Source organism: Liolophura sinensis, chromosome 1, assembly GCF_032854445.1.
Source record: "Liolophura sinensis isolate JHLJ2023 chromosome 1, CUHK_Ljap_v2, whole genome shotgun sequence".
Classification (NCBI taxonomy): domain Eukaryota; kingdom Metazoa; phylum Mollusca; class Polyplacophora; order Chitonida; family Chitonidae; genus Liolophura; species Liolophura sinensis.
In genome coordinates, this window is record NC_088295.1 from 58,896,796 (window position 1) to 58,924,579 (window position 27,784).

Sequence of the window (27,784 nt, forward strand, 5' to 3'; positions counted from 1 at the left end):
TAACCTGATCTTGGGTTAAGACAACAACATAACATAAAAACAAAAACCGAATCCAACTCAAACAGAAAGTGAAAGTAAGAATGCCATTTACCACAGATGAGGAAAAATGGTTAATGTCATCATTTGAGGAGGTGATGTCTCGAAGCCGTGCCAGTCCACTACTGAAATCTAGTTTGTTATTATTTACAGAGTCCTTTTCGTTAAGTCCCAAGAACACTGAGTCTTCCCATTCTCTCTCACATAAAGGAGAAGGCAGATGCTTATCGTCTTCCAGCTGGAAATATAAGCAAGCATTGCCCAGGTTTAGTTTACCTATACTTTACTGTGAGAGTGGGAGACAGCTGGATGTCTTGGATCAATACAGCATTGCAAAACTTTCAAAAAAGTTTAATTATTAAGGACTATGTGGGATTTTAGTGTTTAATCAAGAGTTTTGGATATACAGGTCAACGGTTACATGTAGGCTTATTGATGGAAGAAAGGTAAAGTGAATCTCCATACTTTGCAAAGACACTTAATAAACCTTTAGACTAAAGGTTGCAGCCGAACCAGCTGAGAACTACTTTGCTTTAAGTCTTTAGGTCACTGGCTAGTGGCTGATTGGCAGAACAACGCTTTAGACGAATAAGCCTGAGAGGAAATTCATACTATTTTAAGTCAACTGTGTCAATGTTGTTTATTCTATTCAACATTTATGAACAACGTCATAAGGGCTTAATGCCGCTTCGGCAATATTGCAGCTATATGGTGGCAATCAATATTTATGATTTGACTCCTTTGCTGAACGTCGAAAATCACAAGTAAGTCCTCTTTGAAAGGAAAGAATACTAGTATTAATCCTATGGGTGTCAAACAGCTTCTACTTTCTACAAGTTAAGCAATGTTAAATCGGTTATAAAAGGTTCTAAAGGGAGGGAAAATTAAGACATCCAACTAGAAGTTAGTTCAGACTTAAACAATATCAAAAAAGCTACGTTAGGCATAGAACTGATTTATGCATCTGAACATACCATTTTTCTCAGTTCCATGCCCAAGGACTTTTTGGGTCCTTTATTCATTTTAGGGGTACTTGCTGCACTTGGACCTGACACTGGTTCACACTCCTCATCTGAACTGGCTAAAGAACTAGGCAGACCAAACTTTTCAGCTTTCATTTGTGCTCTGCAAGATGATTTGCAACAAGTAGTATTATCTAATATACAAATTTATCAGGAAATGCCTGTATAACAGAAAATCGTTTTGTAAAATAGTTTAAAAATTATGAATTTTGAATATAAATCTGACAATCAACTGATCATCACTTATCCATCAATGTCACTGAGTGTGCCCATCATTTAAACACGTATCAGTTTTTATGATGTCATGCACGGACAGTCTGACAAATCAACATGGGCCACTCTGATGTCGCAATATTCCACTGAAAATCCATAGGAGGAGAAAAAGTCATGGGTTTATTTCTGGCGGGACTTAAGTCAGAAATAAGCTACAAGTGTATAAAATAACAGAAAAATGTGAAACGATCATAACCCTGTATTAACCATATGACTTTCAGTTTGAGATAAAAAAAAAAATTGCTCCTCAACATTAACGGTTTCAACAAAAACCTTTTCAACCCCATGCACTCCCCCTCCAACCCCCCACCCCCCAAGGAATTTATACAATCATAGTTATTAAGAAGATGACACTATGATGATCTGACTGTCACTAAAGATGAAAGCTTCATAAAACTGTGCAATTTATTTCTCTATGTCTCATAGATCTCACAGAATGTTGGTTGCAGAGGTGGCTGAAAATGTCGTAGGCATACATTCAGCATTCTGTGCATTATAGTGCACAGCACACTACAAGCTTCTCTGTTTCACCGACCGGTTTGCATTTAATTGTCCTTCTGTGCCTGCAAACACTGAATCCATCTGGCTATACAGGTATATTACTATGACCCTTATTGTGAGCTGTGAACCATAAAGGTTAATTATTACAGAAATAATCACGAGACAACATGATAAACCACATGCCTAGTGGTAACAAATAGAAGTATAGCAACCTTAATTGTAATTGTACCTTAAAGTCAAAGAAAGCTAAAATATACAGTAAGGTTTGTCATAAAGAAAACTGAAAACCATGTGTAAAAACACTTGTCATGCCTATGAACAGACGGACAAGCAGGCCGAGGGTGATTCCAGTATGCCCTGCTAGCTTCGATAATGTGGTATAACAAATGTATGATGTATTTTAATCACCTATGTTTTTGTGATTAAAGTATTAAGATAAAGAAAAGCTTAAGTTTCATGAGTACAGTATATTTTGAAAATATTATCATCTAGAATTATGGATCTTGCCAGAGATAAGGATGTTGGAAATGACTTACGCTGTTAGCTTTTGTTGCATTTCACTCAACTGCAGTTCCAACTCAACCTTCTGATCTTTCAGTTCCTAAAGTGGAAATCACAGACTTAGCTAATGCTTCAAAGAGCACATCTACACGTGTACATATATCAGCAAAGGATGATTCTCCAAGGATGTGGTTGTATGCCCTCAACTATTCTCAAAATTCACCAGTTCCATGTACAGAATCGCAACAGTTCATTTTATCACCTCACTGCATCTCAGTGACATGGATTTTAAGGAATGTACATTTGCAACTAATATAGGCCCGTCACATTACAACATATTTCATTCACATACTTTTTCAATCATTCTTTCACACCATACTCAACAATTTTTTACATGTACCATGGCGCAGGAAACCAAAGAGTGTCAGTTAAACCACAGAAATTTGACAAGTGCTGTTGACCTTTCGCACATCTGACACCACACTGGTGGAAATCGTATTGCAACAACAAACTGCATACAGCAACATAAGTATCATCGATCACACAGACAGCAAGAAAGAGAAATCCAGTGAAGAATCATGCCGAAGCTGAAGAATCATGCCAAAGACACCAGACATGACACGGAACTTCTAAACAGGGGAGTGACATGTGAAACACGAAATCTGAACCAAATGAATGTAGCCCAGTCAACAAAAAATCAGAAGAAAGATTTATTTATTTATTTGATTGTTGTTTTACACCATACTCAAGAATATTTCACTTATACAACAGCGGCCAGCATTATGGTGGGTGGAAACCGGACACAGGTAGAGGAAGACAGAGGAAGCCAGCATGAGCTGGACTTGAACTCACAGCGACCGCATTGAGAAGGTCATGAATCATTACGCTGTGCTAGCACACTAACCAACTGAGCCACGCAGGTCTCTCAGAAGAAAGAGGATGAAAATTAAATATTTGCAAATATAGTCTTTAATATTTTTTTTTGATAGTTATTTTTTCAAAAGAAAAGGGTATTTCAAAATATTTTTGTATGGCGGGTATTTGGGACCAACGCTTGGTAAATATCGTCTGCATAATAATGCAAAATATTTATTTATTTATTTAATTGCTGTTTAATGCTGTACAAGAATTTTTCACTTATACGCCGGCGGCCAGCATTATGGTGAGAGGAAACCGGACGCAGCCCAAGGAAACCCACGACCATCCAAAAGTTGCTGGCAGACACTTTCAAGTATGGGCAGAGAAGAAGCTAGCATGAGCTGGACTAGAACTCACAGCGATGTTCGAAAAAAGAATGTGTCAAGTTGTCTGTGTAAAAAATTTACTTGAATGTAAATTTGTTGTTTATATCCAGACACATGTAGCTGAAAAAGACCAAATTCTAGTGCAAAGATATTTATTAAACATGCATTCAATCACTTAATACATCTTTCATTACCCAAAGACAATACATACATATACCAAATACCCACCATACAGAAATTATTTTCAAGAGTCTTTCCCTGTACAGAAAAATTGGAAGAAAAAGACCACATTTACAACTAACCTTTTACACTTTTTCAAGTGAACTTTATGTAATTTTGATGTTTTCTCCACCTTTGATTTATTTATCTCGTACAGGTGTTTACTGAAGAATATTTCCCCGATACAGAATGGTGGTCAGAAACCACACTGCCCAGAGTGAACTACCTGTATGGCCCTTCAGCAGTTAACAGAAGAAACCTCCTGATAGGCAGTATATATCCCAGGAACCCCATAACAAAGTCACTGCTTTGCCCGCACAGTGACATAAAACATGTATACTTCAATATTCAATATTATGTAAAGCTCAAGACTGAGATGTTGAAAGCAGACACGTTTCACCATATTTTCAGAGATTCATTGGTAATGATCTGGGACAAATTAGAAAATACCTGATAACAAAACCAAATAATGGAGGTACACACATGTGTGTAAACCAGTTAACATGCCGCAAGTTCTTTTTCATGACACTAAACAGAAATATCACAATATCGCCATTGAAACTGCATGACTATATGAACATGAACCAAGGGGAATAACCATGCCACTTTAAGCCTTTCCGTGACTTTCACTGCACTGTGATATAGTTCACTGTCATTACATTAACATGCATACTTACACAGTTGGATTTCTTGAAATTGTCCAAGTTTTGCTGCAAATCTTCAATCTTCCTTGATTTCTGTTTTTAATGCAAAATATCCCTTACTATTACCATATTCAAGAGCAACTAACACTCAAAAGTAGAATTTGTCACTCAAAACATCTGAAGACTTCAATTTACATGTACGCAGGTTATTTTTTAACCCAAGATTCCATATCTGTCCACAAGTTACATTTACTTGTGACCTGTGATAAATTCTCTCAAATGAAACAAATAAAAAGCACGTTACTTCTTTCTCCTTAGCTGTTTGATTATATTTATTTATTTATTTGATTGGTGTTTTATGCAGTACTCAAGAATATTTCACTTATACAACGGTGACCAGCATCATGGTTGGAGGAAACCTGGTAGAGCCCGGGGAAAACCCACAACTACCTGCAGGTTGTTGACATACCTTCCAATGTACAGCCGGAGAGGAAGACAGCATGAGCTGGACTTGAACTGACAGCAACCGCATTGGTGAGAGGCTCCTGGGTCATTACGCTGCACTAGCATGCTAAACAACTGAGCCACTGTGTGATTATAAGATATGCCCATAATGAGCCTACATGCATGTATTCTGAGTCAATCAAGTTCACAGGATATATTAATACACTTCATTCATGCAGTTATGCATTGTATTTTACCTCCATCAAGCGAGCCTCAATTAACTCTTTCTCCTCTTCTGTTTTTGTCCACAAATGCTGAAGAAAAGGGGGGAAAAAAACAGCATGTTTTTTTCATACAAAAACCTTGATGATCATTTATTCCATTCAAAATCCTAACAGCCATCATTTATTTATTTGATTGCTGTTCAGCATCATACTAAAGAATTTTTAACTTACACATCCGTGAAAATCTATGAAGTCCCAGCATAAACCACAGATCTTTGGCAAGATACTGATAAACTTTCCCACAGTTATGACATACAGATATGCACGTCACACTTGTGAAGACAAGTGGTCTTCAACAAACATCAGAAACTTATTTTCACTATTGTCACCAAGGCCCCACAAGCAGTGAGAGAGAGGGAATCTACAAATTCTCTGTCTAAGGCTGCAAACATCTTTGACACATACACATGCACATATACATACATCAAAAGATTGGTTTTATAATACTTTGTAGTTCAATACATTTTTTAACACGAGATTCCATTCATACAAATAGAGAGATTCAGAAATATAGGTTATATTATTATTATTCTATTTGTGTTGAACACTGCACTTCAGTATTTTTGATTCACACAAGAACCTAGGGTAGACTGAAGCTCTTTAGCAAGCACATTTACTCCACTAAATCCTAAGCCAAACCACCATACTGATCATGTAAAATTAAAATCAAACAAAATAGTTACCTTTTGCTTGAAGAGAGCAGTTTGCATGTCATTTTGTTGCTTCTCTGCAATTTGAACCTCTGTTTTGGCCTTCACAAGCTTAAAACAAATGAAGTTGTGAAGATACGTACATAATGAAATTCAGCCATGTCAGGTGGACATCAATAAATAATTTACTACAATGCCTTACAATTATAAATATATCTGTCTAAATCTAGGTAAACTGAGATCAAATCTCATTAACTTGATACCAACTACTGTGTACTATGTAATGTTAATGAAATTTCCTTATAACAGATATATGTTGGTTAACTTACACTTTAGGACATGACTGGTAGACAAATCACATTGCGTGATTAGAGGTTGATGCAAATTTGTCCATAATTTGGATCACTGTCTTGGAACATCATTTGGATCCAGTCACAAAGATACAAGAACATTCATGAGTGAATTTACCATGAGGGATCATGTAAAAGTTATACCAAAGCAAAAATAAAATCAGACATACTAGATCATCTGATGTCCCCTAAGTTTTGAGCCAGAGAGAAAGCACTTTACTTACTTAATAATCTGATTTGTGTTTAACACCACACTCAAGAATATTTCAGATACATGAAGGGAGCCAGTATTATGTTGGGAGGAAAGCGGGTAGAGCCTGAGGGAAAACCCACAAGCATTCGCAGGTTGCAGACAGACTTTCCAACATACAGATATAAAGGAAGCCAGCATGAGTTGGACTTGAACTCAGATCGACCACAGTGGTCACAGGAAAGGCAAAGTAAAACGTTCATGTTTTAGTAAGCGAGTGCTTAGGGTTTAATGTCGCGCTTAACAATTTTTAAGTCATATTATTAAGGAGGAGTCCTTAAAGTGTATGTACGTATAACGTGCCTCCTTGTTGCAAGACAAATTTCTACCGCTCTTTTGTCTAATGCTGCTTCACTGAGAAGACTTACCGAAGGCAAGTTAGTAGTACCACCTGAGTCATTATACTAATACGGGTCACTCAGTCGTTGCATTATGGCCTTAATGCTGAACGCCAAGCGTGGAAGCTAAGAGTGAGTGAGTGAGTGCTTGGGGTTTAACGTCGTACTCAACAATTTTTCAGTCATATGACGACGAAGGAATCATTAGGGTGCATGTACGTGTAATGTGCCTCCTTGTTGCAGGACGGATTTCCACCGCTCTTTTATTTAGTACTGCTTCACTGAGACGACTTACCGAAGGCAAGTAAGCCGCCCCGCCCGAGTCATTATACTGATACGGATCAACCAGTTGTTGCACTATCCCCTTCATGCTGAACGCCAAGCGAGGAAGTTACAACTTCCTCTTTTAAAGTCTTAGGTGTGACTCGATCAAGGATTGATCCTGGATCTACCGGCCCCGAAGCGAACGCTCTACCATTTGTGCTATCTGGGCCGGTTGGAAGCTAAGACTTCCTCTTTCAAGATCTTAGGTGTGACATGACCCAGAATTGACACTTGATCTACCGCCCCTCAAGCAGACGCTCTACCAACTCAGCCATCGATGTTGGTCGCCAAACTTTTAAGAGAAGCACCACTTGCAATTAAGTGCTTTGGTCCACCTCCAGATTTTCTGTACTGCCCCCCAAAAATCTGAACTTTTTGGACAGTAACTGGATGACAAATTGCAGCAATTCCTGATTTTGACTTTTTACACAAAAAGTGAAACAAATAATGTAGTCAAGGATGCTATAAAGAAAGCAGGTGTCATAAACTACATTACTACAACTTTGCATTACAGCTCTCACTTCACATCAGTCAGTCTCAAATGGTCCCTCAAAGACTTTAAATACCAAAAAACTAAATGTGCAATAATCAACACAAAATCAATTCAACAATTTTGCCATTTAAATTTTAATTGTTTTGCATGCTAATACTGATTTCTTCCATAAGAACCCATTTATATATGAATTATTACATTTAGTTTTTTTTTGTGGGGATGCAGTTGTTTGTTTTTTATCATTTTTTGAACAGACTTTTTCAGCTGTCTCTTGGTTATTTCTTTCCAAAGGAATCAAATTAGAACTGTATAAAAAATACAAGGTAAAAACCTTCAGGTTATATACATGTACTGAATACCTTCTGCTCTAGATCAAAGACTTGATTTTCCAGATGTGTATTTGCTCTCTCCATCTGTTTCAGCTGCAGTAAGAGTTCTTTCCTTTTCTCTTCCAGAATTGATACCGTTGACTTCAGGTCTCCATTCTCTGACAATGTCTGCTCTCGGCGTTCCACTATCTGTTGAAGACTGTAAAATTCATAAACTTGTCAGTACACATTTGTATCAATCTACAGTTATTAGCAAGGAATGAACACAGACACATGTACAAGAAAAAAAAAATATGTACCATAAGTTTATACAAATATGTTATTTATTTCTTGTTTCTCACTAGCGCTTTCTTTATTTATTTCACCAGTCTTTGATACAGTATTCACAATCTTTTCACCTATATGATGGCTATCAGGTTTATTTGTGAAGAAAATAAGGTGTTCGTGGCCTCATTTCTTAGTCAGGTGCTAGAAAACCTGACTTAAAAGAGGCTGACAACGCAGAGACAAATGGCACATTTCTTGTGCCACACACTCCTCATTACATGTATTTCATTTCAAGTTTATACATGTAACTAGAAAGAAATCACTGCTCCTTGCCAGGTACTAAATAACCCTCCAGATCTAGTGTGGCAGCCTACTGTGTATATTTACAGTTTTATGTGCATAGGAAACCTGAGCGTTCTGGTCAAACCACGGACCTTTGACAACCTACTTACAAACTTTCCCAGTTGTGAGCACAGACATGCTGTCCCACACAACACAGAGCTGCAACAGAACGAGCATACTTTTCTCTAATTCAGCAAGTCATGCAATGACATCTTACACTATTCCAATTTACATTGGTTCATTTATTTATTTATTTGATTGGTGTTTTACGGCATACTCAAGAAAACTTCCCTTATACAACGGCAACCAGCATTATGGTGGGAGGAAACCTGGCAGAGCCCAGGGAAAACCCACGACCATCCGCAGGTTTTTTGGCAGACCTTCCCACATATGGCCAGAGGGGAAGCCAGCATGAGCTGGACTTGAACTCACAGCCACCTCACTGGTGAGAGGCTCCTGGGTTTGCGCTGCAATGGCGTGCTAACCAACCGAGCCATGGAGGCCCCTACATTGGTTTACAAAGCGATGTTGTGAAAGAGCCCTAATTACCTCCTCATTCTCCTTGTCATCTCCTCCAGCTTCTGGGACTGGAAAGCAGCTGTCTCCTCCACAGCTTCAAGCTGCAGTCGTAACTTGGCATTCTCCTCTGACATTTTTTTCTTCTGGTTTTCCAAGGTTTCTATCTTACTGTTCAGGTCAGCTATCAATCTGGAAATATATATTTACCATTAGCTTGAAACAGCTGTTGAACAGTTTTGGGTTACAAAACATGGAAATAATTCCATCTAGTTTTAATACGCAGTTTCCAAGTAACCACATAAAAATAATGGAGAGTCAAATTATCCCTGAGTCAAACTACGCAGCCGCTTTACAGCATCAAACGGCTATTTGCTTATCTTTTAACAAAACAGTGTATGCGTTCAGCTAAAATTTCCAACATAATGTCCTTATTTTATAAGTATCTGACGCCTACTCACCCAAGAACACATTTCAGAAGATAAATATAACCTTGCTTAATTACTTTTCTATATATTCTTTCTGCAACGCAATCTTGAAACTGGCAGATTGAGTCTACTAAGCCTTAAACTGATATCACATGAAAAAGAGACGTCACCTGTCACAACTTTGTATCTCAATACATGCATTTTGGCGCTCTAAGCATTTGTGTAAGTTTGCTGCATGTTAATTTGGAAATTTCATAGTATAAAATAAGAATATATTTGGAATATCTCATCTATCCATTTGGCCTTAAAGCTTATAATTCTACAACCACTTTTTGACAAGGCCTCCAGAAAACCACATATAACCAATTGCATGCTTACGTGTCCATGGTCTCCTTAATGCAATATACTGTACATATAGTTCTAACAATTCAGTGTATAACTTAATATTCCAAAATGGCGATCCATTTTTGCTGGTAAAATGCAGCTGATGAAAATATATTTTGTCCTCTGAAACCAAACTATTAAAACATGTGATGATCATGATGGCAAGGTTGTAATACTGGCAAGGTAAGTACATTTATTTACACAAAAGTCACAAGCCAGTAATCAGTGACTGATTGTGTGACACAAATTCTTAGTTACCACTACTTACACTTCTGACGGTCTGACGAAGTCGCCGCCCTCAAATTTTAAGCGTTTAGCACCACTGGCTGGTATATCACTGCCTACAGGAAGGTAAAGAGACATTTCGCACACATTAATCACACACTGGGCTAAGCAACAGACCTCACATATAATTCTTCTTAAATTTTCATGAATAATAAATTGAACCAAGAAGTTATGCAGCTTGTATATACAGTATTGTAGGCAATATTAAACAAAAAAACACACACACACCTGTGTGTATTAACATACGATATACCTTGGCAAATGCAGAATAGAAAGTGATCATACCAGTAGTGGAGCTTCAGTACTTTATGGAAGGTCACTGGTGCAGAAACACTACAGTGTATCAGGGAGGATTGTTGTTCATGTTGCTGAGGTGGTAATGAGTCAGGCATGTTCAGGGCAACGGTTCATGTAAGCTGATATACTACTTCTTCTCTTATATTATATGGATTTTAGGTAGTAGCATGCTTAAATAATGTATGCTGCTAGTCCAATTTGTCCTTTTTTTATACATACATGTACTTACTATAGCGCGATTTTGACTTCGGGGTCTTCATTGATGGCATCGAAACATCAGCCAGTTCACTGGAATAAACCACTTGTATTTAGGATGGATGATTAAACAAGTATTTCATAATCACATGCACGGATAAGTACAAACCTCTAATCAATTACTACAATTACTCAGCCTTTTACGGTTAAGTTACACAAATAGCTCTATATGTGGCACATGTAGACTTTTTAATAAACCTGAGTAAACAATAAAGGGCTTCCGTGGCCGAGCTGGTTATCATGCCAGCACGGAACAATCACTCAGTAGCCTCTCACTAATGTGGTTGATGCGAGTTCCAATTTAGCCCATGCTGGTTCCTCTCCAGCTGTACATGGGAAGATCTGCCAGTAACCTGCCAATGGTCGTGGGGTTTTCCCCTGAGCTTTACCGAGTTTTCTCCCACCATAATGCTGGCTGTTGTCATATAAGAGAAATATTCTTGAAAATGGTGTAAATCACCAATCAAATAAATAAATAAACAATGACATAAACTGCACTGAACTCTTGTACAACCTTTCTAATGCCACCATACCTGATGATGCCCACTTTTGTCGGACAAAAGCTTGCCCTAGAGCAAAGTGTTCAATTTTAATTCATGTCATGTTGTTCATATATGTAGTGGGTTAAATACATTGGTAAACGTTTTAGACCATAGTACAATAGTTCATGTACTAATTAGTTAGCCGATTGATTTTAAAAACTGTGTCTCATGATTCCTTGCATCTAGTAGCTTATCCTGAAATTCAACACCGCTCGAGAGCACTGGGAGAGTGAAGTATTGACAGGACCACTAAATAAACTCATGCTTCAAAGAGCAGTCCATGGTCAACTCCATTTTCAGCTTCTAGCTACCACTACAATGCATATTTCACGTTTTAAGGATCATTCATCTGCAAGTCAAACTCAAATCTATGGATCTGTATCATCAGGTTTCAGATAACATGAATACTTCCGGGTGTTGGTCATGGGACCTCTTTCAAGCTCTCTGTTTCCCAGCCATCTCTGAACAAGGGTTGACGGTATTTATTACCAAACAATAATAATCGGGTTAGTCAATCATAATCCACATCCGCCTGGATCCTGCATTTTGTCAGGAGCTAATTTCAATAGAAATTCCAAAATATATGCACTCAGGCCATATGGTTTTCGTTTTCATATGCAGCTGTACCATGGGTTGTCACACCTAAATTAGTTGGCGCAGGCACAGGTTTAAGCCAGTAAAATTTTTTGTTAACCTGGCATAGGCAACATTAAGAAACATCAATTGTGTTATGATTTCTCTACTTTTATACAATGCTTTGTAAAATGACCACATGATTTCCCAGAGTTTAATATGTAGTGTGTGGTTAACTCTAAATCGTGAGACTGCGACTGAAGTCAGTCAACACTGTTAGAAACTCACAATTTTGGATGGTTTGAGTTTTAGTCCGGGTATGAAAGGACAAACAGAAAAAAAGTGATGCATGATATATATTTGCATTATACTTTAATTAGCCTTTAGCTTCAATTAACTTCACAAGAAATAAGCAAAACTGCCCTAAAAATGTGGTCAGACTTCACAAAGCAAATTTTTGGTTTTACAGCCACGATGACACAACCTGTACATATATAAACATCCCTCTCTGAGTTCCTGTCTTGAGAGTTTACCTCATGTGATGCAGGCTTAGGTCCAATTCCATGAAAGCCTTTTTTAAAGCCTCCTCACAATGCTTAGTATTTGGTACTTGAAAATGAAATTTATACACCGATTTCATGTAACAGGTGATTAAAATTTTAATTTATAAAGCTCCAAAATAAACTCTAAAATCACACTTCAAAAGTTTAAGTTAAGTCAGAAATGGCCTTGCGGAGTCAGCTCTAGCAGCCTGGGGCTTATACTATGGGCTGATAACTCTGTCATCTCTACCAGCAACTCAAATCGGCTAAACTTTAGCACTAAAAATAAACGGATAATGTATACACAAAACACATCCAGTGTTGCAAAATTCTACTCTTTGTAAAATACCAAAAATGTCAATACTAGTCAGTGTAATTTGAACTATAAAGTACAATTCAAATGTAAGAATAAATGACAATGAAAACAAAAAAAATGTGACCAACATGCAACCAGACATTCACTAAGAAATTATATATGCATGTAACCGAATCAGCATGTTTAGAAAACCAATAACAGCACCACATATAATAAATTCTTTTTTAAGTTAGATGAAAGAAATGAAAAGCATCAAGCAACAGCTGACAGATTTAAATGAGTCTACCTTTGAGGTTTGAGTTTTTCAATCCATTCTGAGATCTGTTTCCTACAAGTGTCTAAATTCACCAGGACATCTTCATGCTTGGGGTCCAGTAAATTCACAAGCTCATCTAACTCTGACTGCCCAGCCTGAAAATGAAAAGAATTTACCATTAGATCAGTCCTTCAAAACACACAAACCTACTGAATTCACTTGAAGTTTTTGTACCTTGCCAAGCAACTGACTTCCCAACAATAAAACCCGGTACCAAAGAGAGTGCAGAGCCATATTTTACAACTACATACGTATTTATTTATAGGATTCATCTGTGTTTATAATGCTGGTCATTAGACATGTAAATATATGTAAATTTGATAGTTATGCCAACGATTAAAAACACAAAAATTAAAAAGAGAGACTTTCAAATTTATGGAAAATAATTGAGGCTACAAGAGAGAACAGATATTGATCTGAATTTCTGAAACTTGAAATACAATACAAACGGAAAATTTATGCAGAAAAACACTGTATGACTTAATTTATACAACCAATTTGCAATGAGCTTAAAACTGAAGGTTTTAATCTGATATGATATGACGTATATGTTGTAAGAGATGTGTTCATATCTCATATTTTTCCACTGGACTCACCTCTGTGACATTTATTGTGCACTTCACAAAGTCGATGATGCGTGACACTGGTATGTAGCCGGTTTTATCAGCATCACAAATGAAGAACAGGCTGTCAATCAAATCCTCTTCAGTAATAAGTCGGCTGACATCTAGGTCTGAACTTTCATTCAGGGTGCCAAACCCAGAGTAAATTTCTTCCTCGTTGTCTTCAGCCATTTTCACACCTTCTCTTTTAGTCAAATCTTTAAATGTGAGCTCACCAGTTCAGAATAACTTAGGAAAGGTGAGAAAACTTGGATGAAGTTGTAGTTTTGCTGACTGAAGTATCCCAGTGCATTTCCAAACTTCAAGAGGAAGGCACACGAATGCAGCCTGCTGCATCACCAACTTTGCCTTCAATGATCAAGGTTCACAGGACTTGTCTAGACATTGAATTCACTGTAGTTAACATAAACAAGTCCTTTCATAAATTATGCTTCAGTGATTAACTTGTGTGTTGAACCAAAGCTAACACTTGTTACAAAAAACGTCTTAACCTTGTGTCGCCAGATGTGGTCTGCTGCTCTCTTGTACACTTGACTTGTTTTCATATGATCTGAAACGGCAATAAACAGTGTAATAAAGGTATTATATGTCAATGATTTGGTCCCTGGTATAATGTGTGTGACATATATCTGAATAAAACTCAAATGTACAGTGAACTTATCTATTCCAGATGCCACTTTGAGAAGAATAGACATTTAGCCTAGACAATGGAAGCGAATCAATATCCTTTGTAGGGGGACTTCACAATGACATAGGGATCTCCTCGCTGAACCACTCACAACAATGCTGACAAACACGATCCATAATACATTCATGGGTCATGCGATACTTTCATGTTTATGTACCTTCACATATTTGCCACACCACACGGGCCCTTGCAAGACTGAGAATAGAGGAGTTTATCACATAAAGACATTTCTGGATTACCACTACAACACGACAGATATAGAATGCCTGTTCCCTCTATCCAACACCATCAACCTCAGCCCTAACACATAGAATCACACATTAATATGCAATTTTGAACATGTGTTACAGTGTTTTAAGCAAGCACACTTTAAAGATAACACAAAATTGGTGACACAATCAGACAATGATATGAAAGTACCCCACACATAAAGCAGTTGGCTCTGCAACGTGTTGTGCAGCTGTGAACAAGCAAAAAACAAATATTTATTTACCATAATTCAAACTGAGATGTGATTATTTCAAATCAAGATCAAGAGAAATTGAATAGCTCATTCCCTTTATCAGATGAAGTTGAGAATATTATTGCAGAAGTGAAATTACCTCTTTGTTTCTGTCATATAGCTTACTCACTTAGTAAGTTCCCTAAGTACTACATGTACATCTTGATGCAGACCCCGAGATTACGTGTGGTCTGGAGACAAAGTTTCACACAAAATAAATGGATGTATATAAAGATATATACAAACCAAGTGGAACTACTTGGCTACAGACATACTTTTTTATGTACAATTCCACTGAATTCAACTGAGCACACAGCATCCACCAAATTGTGCTGCACAAGATGCATATGTGTATTTAATGCTCTCAGCACTCTAAAGGCTAAGTGATAGCATATATGTGTATCACAGCACGAAAGGGCATAATTCAGGGTTAATTCAGAGGTCTTGAAAGCACAGGGCTTCTCATAGCTAAGGGGGAGATATAAACTGCCAAAAAGGACCTATCATGTTTCCCCAGGTTAACCTGAAGCCTTCTGATAAAAAAACATCAGAGACCAGCTGGAAGTGAATTACAACTCCTAACTTCATTTGTCACAGGTGAGGTTGATCTGAACCGACAGCCTTCATCACTGTGTTATATCCACTATGTTATATAGTTAGTTATCAAGGACATTTACTCCTGCAAACTCTGGCGTCAGAGAGACAGATACATAACCCTGAGGTTTAGCTGCGCATCGTCTGAAAGACACGTGGCCCGGATGCAATTCTGGGTGGCAAATGGAACATCTTCCCTCAGACAGACAAGTTGGTCTATTTGAACTAAAACAGCCATCAAATGCTTTACCCAAAAGATGACGTACTGAAATACAATGGACGCATACTGTTACAGGTAGACAGCCTACACCTGTGGTCGATACTTTTTGATATGGTAGCTGATTTTGTCAAAATTGAAATCTTTTCACACTTTACTTATAAGCATCACAAGACATGAAAAGAGATGGTAGTTATCTTAGTGTACCAAAGTATCTGAAAATACTAACTTGCACGTATAGTGTATTGGGTTATTTGCATTAGTTTATTGGTATATGTAGCATTTTTCAGTAAAGGAAAAAGGGGAGTTGTTAAGACAAGCTTGTCCATGACCCACTTGTCAGATGTTCTGAAAAGGTTATTCTTTTTCACGTATTTATTTATTTGATTGGTGTTTTACGCCAGACTCAAGAATATTTCACTTTAGCCAGAGACCTCGGTCTAAGGGTGGCTTATATATACTGATACGCGCGGACCGCTAGCCACCCTTAGCCCGAGAGTTGTCTGCACCCGATTTCGGCATATTGCCTACGAAGAGCTACCCCCTCCTTCAATTCAGATGCATAAGCTTTAGATTCGTCCTGAATATACATGAAGTACAGCAATTCTGAAAGCTAAAATATTTAAGAACATCTTGCCACAATCGCTACTCGCCTTTACACCCCCATTCTCCTGTAAATCTTAGCCAAAGTCGAAAATACGGTTATATTCATTTTTTTTTCTTTTTAATTTGACGTATCCCCCACATTCCATCCTTTCCAGAAATTGACATTCTGACGACTTACCAACTGTTGCTTTCAACGCACCGTAATGCCTGAGGTACCCAATTTTGAATGGAACAGATGTCGAAGGTAACCTCCCTTTTTCACTGCGAAATTTAATCTGACACAAACTGTGGGGGCCATCATTTTGCACCATAGCCTTCTGTCAAATTTGCACCTCTTCAGTCACATGGCTTTCGGTCTGTCAGAACTAACAGCCAGCTGATCAAAATATAGTGACGTAATGAAAGGTCAACCACGGATGCGCATGGGCGGGGAGCAATAACACGGTTTAGTAGGTCAGAATGTCAACACGGCATGTAAGCATAATTCACAACTTTGAATTATTTTGGATTTACTGGCTGTAAAAGCTAGAAGAATGTGGAAAAAACTTGGCAGAGGAACAATGGATGACTAGGTGAACATAGTTCATTATAGTTTTGCCATGTTAATGCATGTGTTGGTTCATTTTGCGCTGATTTTTGTTGCGCGTAGTTTCTCTGCGCTAGGCTGTTCTTACATATCACTTTTTTACCCTGGATGACTCCTCAGCTGTGATCTACACCTGACCCCGTATTAAAAAAACACAGCTAAGATCCTTGGCTAATTTCACTTATACGACGGCGGCCAGCATTATGGTAGGAGGAAACCAGGCACAGCCTGTAGGAAACCCACGACAATCCGCAGGCTGCTGCCTGGCCTTAACACATACGGCTGAAGAGGAAGCCAGCATAAGCTGGACTTGAACTCACAGCGACCGCATTGGTGAGAGGTCCCTGGGTCATTACGCCGCGCTGGCGTGCTGACACCTCAGGCACGGATTCCTCAACGAACTGACAGCAACCTTGTGTTCAAACCACCCTGGGTTTTTAGCTTCCCGGCAAAAACTTCAATCCTTCTCCAACGAAATACTTAAATTCCAAGATTTAAGTTTCAACAAGGTTGCCCTGGATTTCAAGTAAAGCCATGGTTGGTAAGAGCAAGTGAGAGCCTCTGAGAGCCGGCAACAACTTGCCACATATTTCTAAACAAATAGACCCACAAACAAGGGCAAACACACGAGATAACTTACTGCCTGTCATTCCATAGAAAGTTCAATCTTTCGTAGACGTCTAAACGGAGACGACCCCGTCAGCAAACTTCGGCATCCAAACTTCAACATCCACAGACGACTCGTGCAGCTGACGTTTCTTAGCCTTCCCGCGGAGAGAGTTACACAGCCTCGTTTTCGTACTGGTACATTTTCCCTTCTACCTTTTTGCATATGAAACAGCAATTAATGCACATTTGATTTTCGATACAAAACTACATTCAACAACACAGAATCATGCCTCCAGAATATGTTTGAATAAAATAACGTTACATTTTGTAAAACATACGTCCGAGATGGAGGTCTTTGCAAGTGTTAGTTCTTGATCTGTCGTAGAGAGGTGAGGCTGGTGATGCTTCTCGATATGTCATGGTGGATATATCTATTTATTAGGCTAGTTATTCCGTGTTTCATAGTTTTAAATCATTGATAATATTTTTAAAACTCGTGTTCAAAGGTCTAATGATTCATTTTTAAAGTCAAATAGGCTTATGTCGTTTTAAATAGGCCTAGGTCTAAAGCTTTAAAATGTCATAGGCCTAGGCCTGTACACGTATTCAAAATATCATTTTGAAAGACTTTAAAAAAAAGAGGAAGACTCATGTGAAGGATGACCTATGGTCAGTTTGAAGGATTGTTGGCGGAGTAGTTTGAAGAAAAAAGGGCATCCTACACCGGACCCGTAGGTGTTGACCCAGAGATGCCACAACATTTGATGCAACGTACCGGATCCCTCATAGTAAAGCAGGGTAGGCCTCATTTGACTACCTCATAAATATGATCGAAAAACAAATAGGCCTACGTAAAAATTTCATTTTTCAGTACCCAACACTAAGCCTTCTGAGGAGGTCTTAAATTTTGACTTTAGTCTGAAACGGCTTTATGGAATCGGTCCCTTAATTATCCCAGACCAGCCCTACAACGCCACCCGTTAGGCTACCTGGCAACAGGTGATTCTTATACAAGAGGCTTCAGTGTGGTTTTCAGATTGCTTCACAGCAACTTATCTTGCCCCGGAAACGTGTGAGGCGATCATTGCAGGATAGGCCTACCAGGAAGAGGCCCTTCTGGCCAAAAGATCACAGAGTGGAAAGCAGCGGCGGAAAGCTTTCCAAAGCAGTGGAACTTTCATAACACCCTGGAAAACATAGTGCTTGGCTATAATTTCCAGATTTATTGCGACTATAAAGGGTTTCATCCAACTGTTCTGCCGGCTCTATATGACTGCTGTTTAAATTTTTCAGTACGTAGGACCTATATATAACTGATGCTATCTACAATTGCTCGGTTATAATGTAGGCCTATTCCTCAACATTCGCCTAAGAAGATATATCCTCAACTTCTTTCGAGATAGATTCTCCGCAGCATTAGTATTACGTTGTTGTTGCAAAGTCAACGCACAACACACGCATCGCTTCTGTTTTAGAAATCAATTAATTGCTTATATTAAAACATATTTATGTGGGCATGGATCATATGTTTATAAAAAAAGCATCTAGAAACAAATGATTCCCAGTCAAAAATTGTTGGCCTTGTCCTTTAATTATCCAATGTTATCACATTGTTGTTATAATTACTACATTTGTGTACGTGTTTTTTTTTTTACACTTGTGGAATGAATGAATCAATGCACGCAAAAAAAAGAAAAACAATTTATACAGAAACATGTCCACACTATACCCAAGCAGACATTAAACCAGTCATGCAATCAGTCGGAATATCAAATCATCCATAAAGTAAAGCAAGAAAGGTTGGTTCTTCAAGGCACCCGACTTCGTTCTTTGACATGTTACATAGGTGGAACCAAACTAAGAACCAAATGTAATTTTTTTTTCGCTGCACAGAGTGCTTCGACCTGCAGCCACGCGCAAACACTGTCTATAAACCACTAAAGCGAGTCGTCACTGGCCTGCACTGTACTTTTGGCACTGCTGATTCTTTTCGACCCACACCACTAGAGGGTCGTTAAGGTTGAACCAGAGCCACGTAACGGCCGCGAGAGCACCTATAGCCAACACTAACGGTTAGATTTCACACCTCTGCCGGAGACGTTTATTGTTTACCTATGCACGCAAAAGGCTATTGGTATATTACAGAACCTGCTTCATCCCATATGGGCACGTTATTCTTGCTCTATCCAATGATATCCGCCAATTATACAATTTTCTCTCACCACTTCGCATAGGAAACAGAAGACTTACTTCAACGAAGACAGACAATTCCTTTTATGGGTTAAATGTTGACTTCCCTACTTTACATTTTGATATGAAAGCAACAACCTAGCTAAACTGCTAAATCCAGGAGAGATATAAATGAAATGTGCCAGACACTTCAAGGATTTTTATCTTCTAGTTTGAATGGAAGCACCGACAAGGCAAAACAAGACAGTTGTTTCTTTGGGTGTTTTTTCTGCAGGGATCCGTTTGATTGGTATGCCATTAATAACCCGATATATACCTGCTTGACTGATAATATCCTACAGTACATGTGCACAAAGACGCCCTGTAAGTCCTCCTATAAAGTTCATTAGTATTTTAATGACTTTGGAGAGCTTTGCATTAAGGCAATTTACATGCATTGGAGAGGCCCATCACCTCCCCAGCCTTGACATTTTAAGAAACAGTATGTAGCCTCTTTTGTCTATATACTCTTTTACATAATTGTCACCTTTTGTTTTAAACAACCGGTACCCCTGTTACACTACTTGTGCTACAAGACGTCCTCTAACTTCTCCATCGTTTATCAGGCACCTATAAAGTCCATTAGTATTTTAATGATTTTGGAGACTTTTGCATTAAGGTACTTTATATGCATTGGAGAGGCCCATCACCTCCCCAGCCTTGACATTTTAAGAAACAGTATGTAGCCTCTTTTGTCTATATACTTTTTTACATAATTGTCACCTTTTGTTTTAAACAACCGGTACCCCTGTTACACTACTTGTGCTACAAGACGTCCTCTAACTTCTCCATCGTTTATCAGGCACCTATAAAGTCCATTAACATTTTCATGATTTTGGAGACTTTTGCATTAAGGTACTTTACATGCATTGGAGAGGGGCATCACCTTCCCAGGCTTGACATTTTAAGAAAAAGCATTTAGCCTCTTTTGTTTATATACTTTTTTTCTATATCAGTGTCAGTTTTTCTTTCAGACCGCCGGTATACACCTGTTGACGGGATTTCAATGAACGTGGTGATAGACAGGTTAAGTACACGATCAGTTGGGGGAATAAGTTTCTTAATAACCCCGATCATTTTGCTAAATGCCTTATAGAATTGGGGTGTGTGTATAGCTTATAATTGTTCCTTAGGATTAATTAGCGAATCTCAGTTGCGTTCTCACAGTTTAAAATATAATGCATGTATACATAAAAGATGTCATGCAATATCGTCTAGACGTCTAAATATTATAATAATTGACCAAATAATATGCAATGTGACAAGGGAGCTTTTAGGGAGTGCTAAATGAACACTAGACAGTTGATGACTGAAATTATTTGAGTGGATCCTTGAGGATAATCAAAGAAGTACACAAAAAACTCTCAATGATAGCCACATTCAGCTATATTTAGTTACATTTATAATATAAATGTAATGTACTTAGCAATAATATGTTGTCCAGAGCTTTTCATTTTCCTTTCCCTGCATCTAAACAACTCTGAACTTCCGTGAAGGCAGTCTTAAATACATATTACGGCATCTAAAAACAATGGCCTGTTGACACTCTTATTTTCCTTGTAAAATAAACCGTTGTGCATATGAACGACGTCATCCTCAGTTTCTCACCTCTACAATTTCGACAAAGATCAGTTAATCGTCATTGCTCTATTGCTATAAGTCTTTACTTGTCTTTGAAGAACCTCTGTATTGATTATAAGGATTCACTATAATAGACTTTAGTGTAGATCCATTGTATTCCTCTACTACAAAGCTATTCCTAGGGTTGGTTTCCGTATACATCGAGCCTTTAGTTTTATAGTTTTGATGTTCAGTACAGCCGGGGCAAGGCAAGACATAATACACGTGATAATTCAGCGACGTACGTGGATGGCTGGTATGACTTGTATTTAACATGAATACATTTTCTATCTAAGTATGTGCAAAAACGAGTTCTTTGGAATGCGAAATTTGCGTGGCGAGTGAAAGAAATTAGTCAAGATCAGTCAGTTTACAGAATTCAGTTCCGGGGTGCCGTTTAAAACTGACCGTCTTGGGTTGGCCTCCGTGGCCCAGTTGGTTAGCGCACTAGCGCAGCGTAATGACCCAGGAGCCTCTCACCAGTGCGGTCGCTGTGAGTTCAAGTCCAGCTCATGCTGGCTTCCTGTCTGGCCGTACGTGGGAAGGTCTGCCAGCAACCTGTGGATGGTCGTGGGTTTCCCCCTGGGCTCTGCCCGATTTGCTCCCACCATAATGCTGACCGCCGTCGTATAAGTGAAATGTTCTTGGGTACGGCGTAAAACACCAATCAATCAAACAAACAAACAAACTGATCGTCTTGGCTCCCTTAGGGGAGGGGATGAAATGCGATTTAACATGGCGTTTTAGTGATGCATACGTCGGGATTGAGAGTGAAATGTTTTTAGTAGCTGTGTTCGTGATCCAACTCCTTATGTATACACACAATGTATACAGCCAATATATACAAGAAGACATTATTGTAGCGATATTTTATGTTACATGACGAATCAGCGCAAATGTCCTGAACTTATTGTTGCTCTTTATTGTGGAGGTCTATTTTAGCAGTGTTGTATGAAGTTCTTACATGTAACTTTGAGTTGCCTTCCACCAATATGACACACGCCTGTGTATCATATATGGGAAATTTATTTATTTGAGTGGTGTTTTACGCTGTACTCTCATATGTGGGAAAGTTTATCACCCTGGGTGTACTGTAATAAATATAAACTCTGTGGCTGAGGCCTACTCCATGTATCCAGTTTCTTCCACCCATGAAATCTTATAAGCGAAATATTTTTGACTATGATGTGACGTTTCAATCTAATATATACACATGAATTTTTATGAAAAAGGCCTCATGTCGTTGACTGCATGTTACTGTGAGATAACTGCACATGTACACATGCCCACAAAGTAAATGTCCTGATTTGAAGAAACGCAATGTCTTTATTTTCTGATAAAATTAGAGGACAAATGTAAAATCTCAAATGTATTACGTACGAAACGTAGTGTTACTCTTCGGTCAGTAATCCTTGTATACAGTGAGTGAGTGCTTGGGTTTAACGTCGTACATAACAATTTTTCAGTCATGTGACGACGAAGGAGTCCTTAGATTAATGTGCCTCCTTGTTGCAGGACGGATTTCCACCGCTCTTCACTGTTGCTTCACTGAGATGACTTACCGAAGACAAGAAAGTCGCCCGCCCGAGCCATCATACTAAAACGGGTCAATCTGTCGTTGCACTGTCCCCCTAATGCTAAAACCAAGCGAGGAAGTTACAACTTCCTCTTTTTTAAGGTCTTAGGTGTGACCCGACCCAGGATTGATCCTGGATCTCACCACGAGGAGGATCTGCCAACTTTCCTATCGGAGCCGGTTCCCTTGTATAGAGATAAAGCCTACAATTAAACCGTTCTGAAATACAAGCTTTAAATGTCTTGTTTAATCGACTTTACACGCCATAACTGTACAGTTTGCCGTATCTTGTGATAATCTCCTGTTATGATGGTATATGTTATGGTTAAACCTGTCATAATCTGTAATTATAATTGACCAACTTAGAATTAGCACCTGTCGGCGTCTTTGATCCTAATCCTTTAACACCCTTTAGGTAAAACATGGTTCATTTTCCCTGCACGGATTTATTCATTCCAGAATTGTTGCCTCTTAATTAATCAGTTAAAACTAATTGAAAGATTATAATTGATAACGTGTTTATTTATATATACATATACTTATTGGAATGAATTAGTGTGGCCATTTTTTCCCATCCTTGTAGAAATAAAACTTTTATCGTTCTATAGCCAGGAGTCAAGAAAATCATACATTTGTCTGTAATAATTCAATGGAGCTGCGTTTTAGCTCATTCCGTGCACCATACCATGCAAGCACATAAATTCCAGAAAATTTTATCTAATTTTCTTCATAGTTACTAGTGCTTTTACGATATTCTATAAATGAACTCATACGTATATGATGTACAGGTTTATATATAGCCAAAATAGGCCAATCAGTACGTAAATTGCATTCACAGTTTAGAACAAAAATTATTTTGTTTGCAATTCCATTTACAGTATTGTCCATGGGATATATATATATATATATATAATCCTTGCGTAAGACGATGTACCTGAATGAATGAGTTATTCTTAAAACGACAGCATGGTGTTATCTGTAAGGATCACTACCTGAACATGTACATATGGATTTGCACTCTTATCCTCTATGGTTCCAAGATGGTGAGATAATGATCAGTGGGAAAAAATGCACTCGTATATGCTTCAACACGTGTTATCTGGTTAAAGGGAGAGCAAGGCGTAAACAGAAGTGGAGGACTAGAACTGCGAGCACATTAACACCTACTGGGAACATCTGTTGGAACTTGGTTCACCGTACACGGGATCCGAGAGAGTAAATGCAAACCTTACATAAGTTGACGCAAGCACAATACGTCACCCAGTGAGATCAGCTCCAGATAGTTGGGCTTTGTTTGATAGAGCGAGCACACCAAAGACGAGAGGTCAAGAATATAGGCTTTTCGTGGACAAGAACGATAATAGTATCAATAGAGGGTCAGCTGCGCGCCTCACTTTTACGGCTATGTACACTTTTAAATCACAATGTTTCTTTGTGTGTTACGCAAGACTAGAGTATAGTTTAGCACAGTCGGACAGGACTTTTGTGAATATAAAGGCTTTGGCTATCACTGTTCTTAATCTAGACAAAACGGTTACACTTGAACCCACTGAATGGGCGGTTTTATGTGAATAAATTATATACCTAACCTCCGAATGTCCATAGTCTTTTATCTGAGGCGATCTACCCAGTCTGTTCCACCCCTTAATGTTCTCATTGACCTCACAGAGGATTTATTTCCAAAGGTGCTTCGAGGATTACCGCAAGACAAACTGAGCAAAGAACTACAAAATACACGAATATACTTAATATGCAAAGATATAAGTGTGGTTACCATAAGATTATGTTATCCGCATATGAACAGCATATAAGAAAGAATACGATCCCAAATTAATCTTCTGGCTGGGTGTATGAACTGTATGAACCGCGGCAAGTTTTACTCACAGTGACACTGTAACCCAGGTTGAAACAAAATGATCCGATTCGACTCCAGCGTCATAGCTTGTGAATTTTGAAATAATTAATTTGAATTGGCAGACGAATAAATCCAGATACAATTGTATGCCTTGGACAAACAGGTCATACAGGAAGGGTCATGCATCATGGCAAATAATCACACCAGAAATGTGGACCTTGTTGAACTCTTGACTTTATACTGGGTATTCCACAAGATGCTTCGACTATGAATGCACCTACATGTAAGTCTAATATTTTGACCCACTTTACTCTCTATGAACAAGTTTTGTCTGTAACTCTATGATTTTAGTATTACACTTGAGATGGACGCTGATATATCGGAGAAAATAATTGTACGCTGTGAGCAAATTTTTGCCTCTAGTGATATGCTTAATTGATTACCGCTGATGTCAAAATGTATTATTATAGTAAGCTTCTTGAGCATCCGTAATCAGTTTTTCGTTCATGTCAATAAGACTGCATAACCAGAAACTCAGCATTATCCGCACTGTTTGCTTCACGCATTAATTTGCATATTAAAGCCTTTCATTTTTAAGTACTGATATCATACTTTTACAAATCGTTTCATAAAAATAAATGTTTTGTTCTGGAACACAAATGCAACAGTATGACACTTTGGGTTAAATTGGTAACCCCAAAATCCTTAAGAAGGGCGTATCCTGAATAAGGAGAGAACAGCTGGGGACCGTGAAATTAAACTGATCCGGTAAAACAGAAAGGAAATGCTTATTTGAGGGAAGGGGGTGAGGGAGTTGTAATCCATTATCGCCTCGATGTGAATTTTAATAATATACACCCTGCGATATATCACACCTTGTCTACCTGCCGCATTATCTAATTAGCGTGGGTAAATATTATGCTTCGGTTGAATCAGAGCTTTATTTCTAAACACAATAACCACCGATAGACAAAGACGCTCTTGACCAACTGATGCTATACAGTTTGTTGAAAAGTGTTATGTAGACAAACCAGTTATTTTACCAACTTTCTTTCTCACCTATACTACAACCACGCAACATGAGATATTGTTTGCTTTATCTCCGAGATTTTGTGTTGAGGTGGTTTCAAGGTGCGGATAACCTTTGTACACGGACAACTGAATGGGCGACTAATTTGTTTCGTGGTTAAATACGGATTCTGTTGATTTTACTTGCCATTCAGACACACAAAACTGAAAACACTTGATATTGTTTGCACGTGTGTTTATTTCCTTCCTGCTTTAAGCTGACATAAGCTGATAAAGCGACAAGTACTAGTCACTGGTATATGTATGTCAAACGTTAATATATACATTTCTCTTTATTATCTGAATTCAACCCCTCCCCCATCTCATGACCTTACAGATTGTCTAACAAAAGAATTGCTTTGGGACTGTAAGTGAATTTTGAAAAAACTGATGAGTTATGCTGACATTCTGTTGCCCTTCTGCTATACCACCCACCCATCGGTCAACCATCCATCCATCCCTATAGCAACCAATCAATCCATCCAGCCCCCCATCTACCCATCCATCCATCAATCCATACATTCATCCACCCATCCATTCATACAACAATCAATCCATATTTTCATCCATGCAGCAAGCAACCAACCATCCATCCATCCATAAACCAATTAATCCATATTTATTCATAATTGCGTTGTACTCTTTGTCTCTATAGGCTGGATTAGAATCTCGTTTGGGAATACAGATAAATGAGTCCACGAATTCAATTAGTGAATCAGTTGATACATATCATGTATATGCAAACCACAAGACATCTCACAAAAATGACTGGACAGCTAAGGATTTGGACGTTATCAGATATCTACTGGTATTGCCGGATTAATCTATGAAATTTAGTAATCATAACAATAATTTAAACTGAAACACTGGAACTTCCAGTGACCGTTTTATAGAGGGCGATTTTGTCATCAACATTTCATGCTGACTCCTGAGTCATAAATGTCTTATGGATTTCATATATGCGTGAATCATATAAAATCATGAAATTCAGATTCATAATTTTTTGATAAAGGGTACAATTAAACATTTCCAGATTAAGATGGAAGAAATATACCCTCTGTTGCCACCTTCGGCCCCTGAGGGTAGCAGTCCTCGTTTAATACCTAATGTGGTATACAGATGGCAACATCCAATGTAAACAACCGAAACGAAACAATGATCGGAAAGTCATCTGGTATATATACAACTGCAGACAATTACCAAAATGACCTGGAAAATTGGTCAAGTTACCCGTTTGGTGAAGGAAATTGGATTTCATTATAATGGAAGTTCAAAAAGAGCAGCTGGTTAAACAGACATCTAATGACTTCTTGATGTGCATAATACCGTTGATTACAAATATCTGGCTGCAACAGGAGGGAGATTTAAGCGTATCTGGAAGACTCGCGACTGTGATTTTGCACGTCACCAATGCATAAACAATGTATCAGTGCTAAAGGGTACACTCTGTCATCCGGATGGACTGTCACGCATGCGTTGTCGACATTAAAACAGTTGCAGAGTATCATAATTGTGATTACTGGTAGATGTAGGTATAACTGAGTTAATCTAGGAAAAGCCACAATTTTTCAAAACTGATTGTTATAAAAGATCTACTATTACATGTAGTATAATCGACAGTATAGCAAAATATGCCTGCATGGATGCTCGCTTTTTAGGGGTTTGATCAGCTTTGATTAAAATTAAGCGTATTCGTTTTGTTTTGTTTCTAATTGATTATTATAATTTTGTATTTCTGAATCTATACCGATAGGACTAGGAATCTGAAACACAAATTAAAAGAGAGTAATGTTAATACAGATGACATGGTTTGACGGCCAGTCAGACCAGAGATCATATGGTTTGAGGGCCAATCAGAGCAGAAATCGCTAAAGTCCAAGATACGAAGCGCATAGGAATAATTCTTTCAGTGCTTTCTCCAACCGTTTAAGCATCCACCGACACCGTGAAAGTATTCAGTTGATATCCTGAAAGCTAACCCTGTGTCCAATTACCAGAACCCTGTGTTTGCTGAACTCCTCACGTTATACCGACTTCGCTAATTAG

General features: G+C 38.3%; 1 protein-coding gene across 4 annotated transcripts in view; it reads right to left on the reverse strand.

Moving 5' to 3' along the window:
• Nucleotides 1-17,545, reverse strand: part of LOC135475948 (uncharacterized) — a 94,125-nt gene extending 76,580 nt beyond the window's left edge. For all 4 annotated transcript variants that reach the window (XM_064755946.1, XM_064755931.1, XM_064755939.1 and 1 more), the window contains exons 1-13: nucleotides 17,422-17,545; nucleotides 13,562-14,138; nucleotides 12,936-13,060; nucleotides 10,651-10,709; nucleotides 10,108-10,180; nucleotides 9,061-9,219; nucleotides 7,933-8,101; nucleotides 5,852-5,929; nucleotides 5,142-5,198; nucleotides 4,474-4,533; nucleotides 2,369-2,433; nucleotides 1,011-1,161; nucleotides 92-274 (exon numbers count right to left, since the gene is read on the reverse strand). In XM_064755946.1, the coding sequence (XP_064612016.1) occupies nucleotides 92-274; nucleotides 1,011-1,161; nucleotides 2,369-2,433; nucleotides 4,474-4,533; nucleotides 5,142-5,198; nucleotides 5,852-5,929; nucleotides 7,933-8,101; nucleotides 9,061-9,219; nucleotides 10,108-10,180; nucleotides 10,651-10,709; nucleotides 12,936-13,060; nucleotides 13,562-13,759 (1,377 nt within the window). In that variant the 5' untranslated portion in view covers nucleotides 13,760-14,138; nucleotides 17,422-17,545. The remainder of the gene's footprint in view (nucleotides 1-91; nucleotides 275-1,010; nucleotides 1,162-2,368; nucleotides 2,434-4,473; nucleotides 4,534-5,141; nucleotides 5,199-5,851; nucleotides 5,930-7,932; nucleotides 8,102-9,060; nucleotides 9,220-10,107; nucleotides 10,181-10,650; nucleotides 10,710-12,935; nucleotides 13,061-13,561; nucleotides 14,139-17,421) is intronic.
• Nucleotides 17,546-27,784: the final 10,239 nt, after the last annotated feature.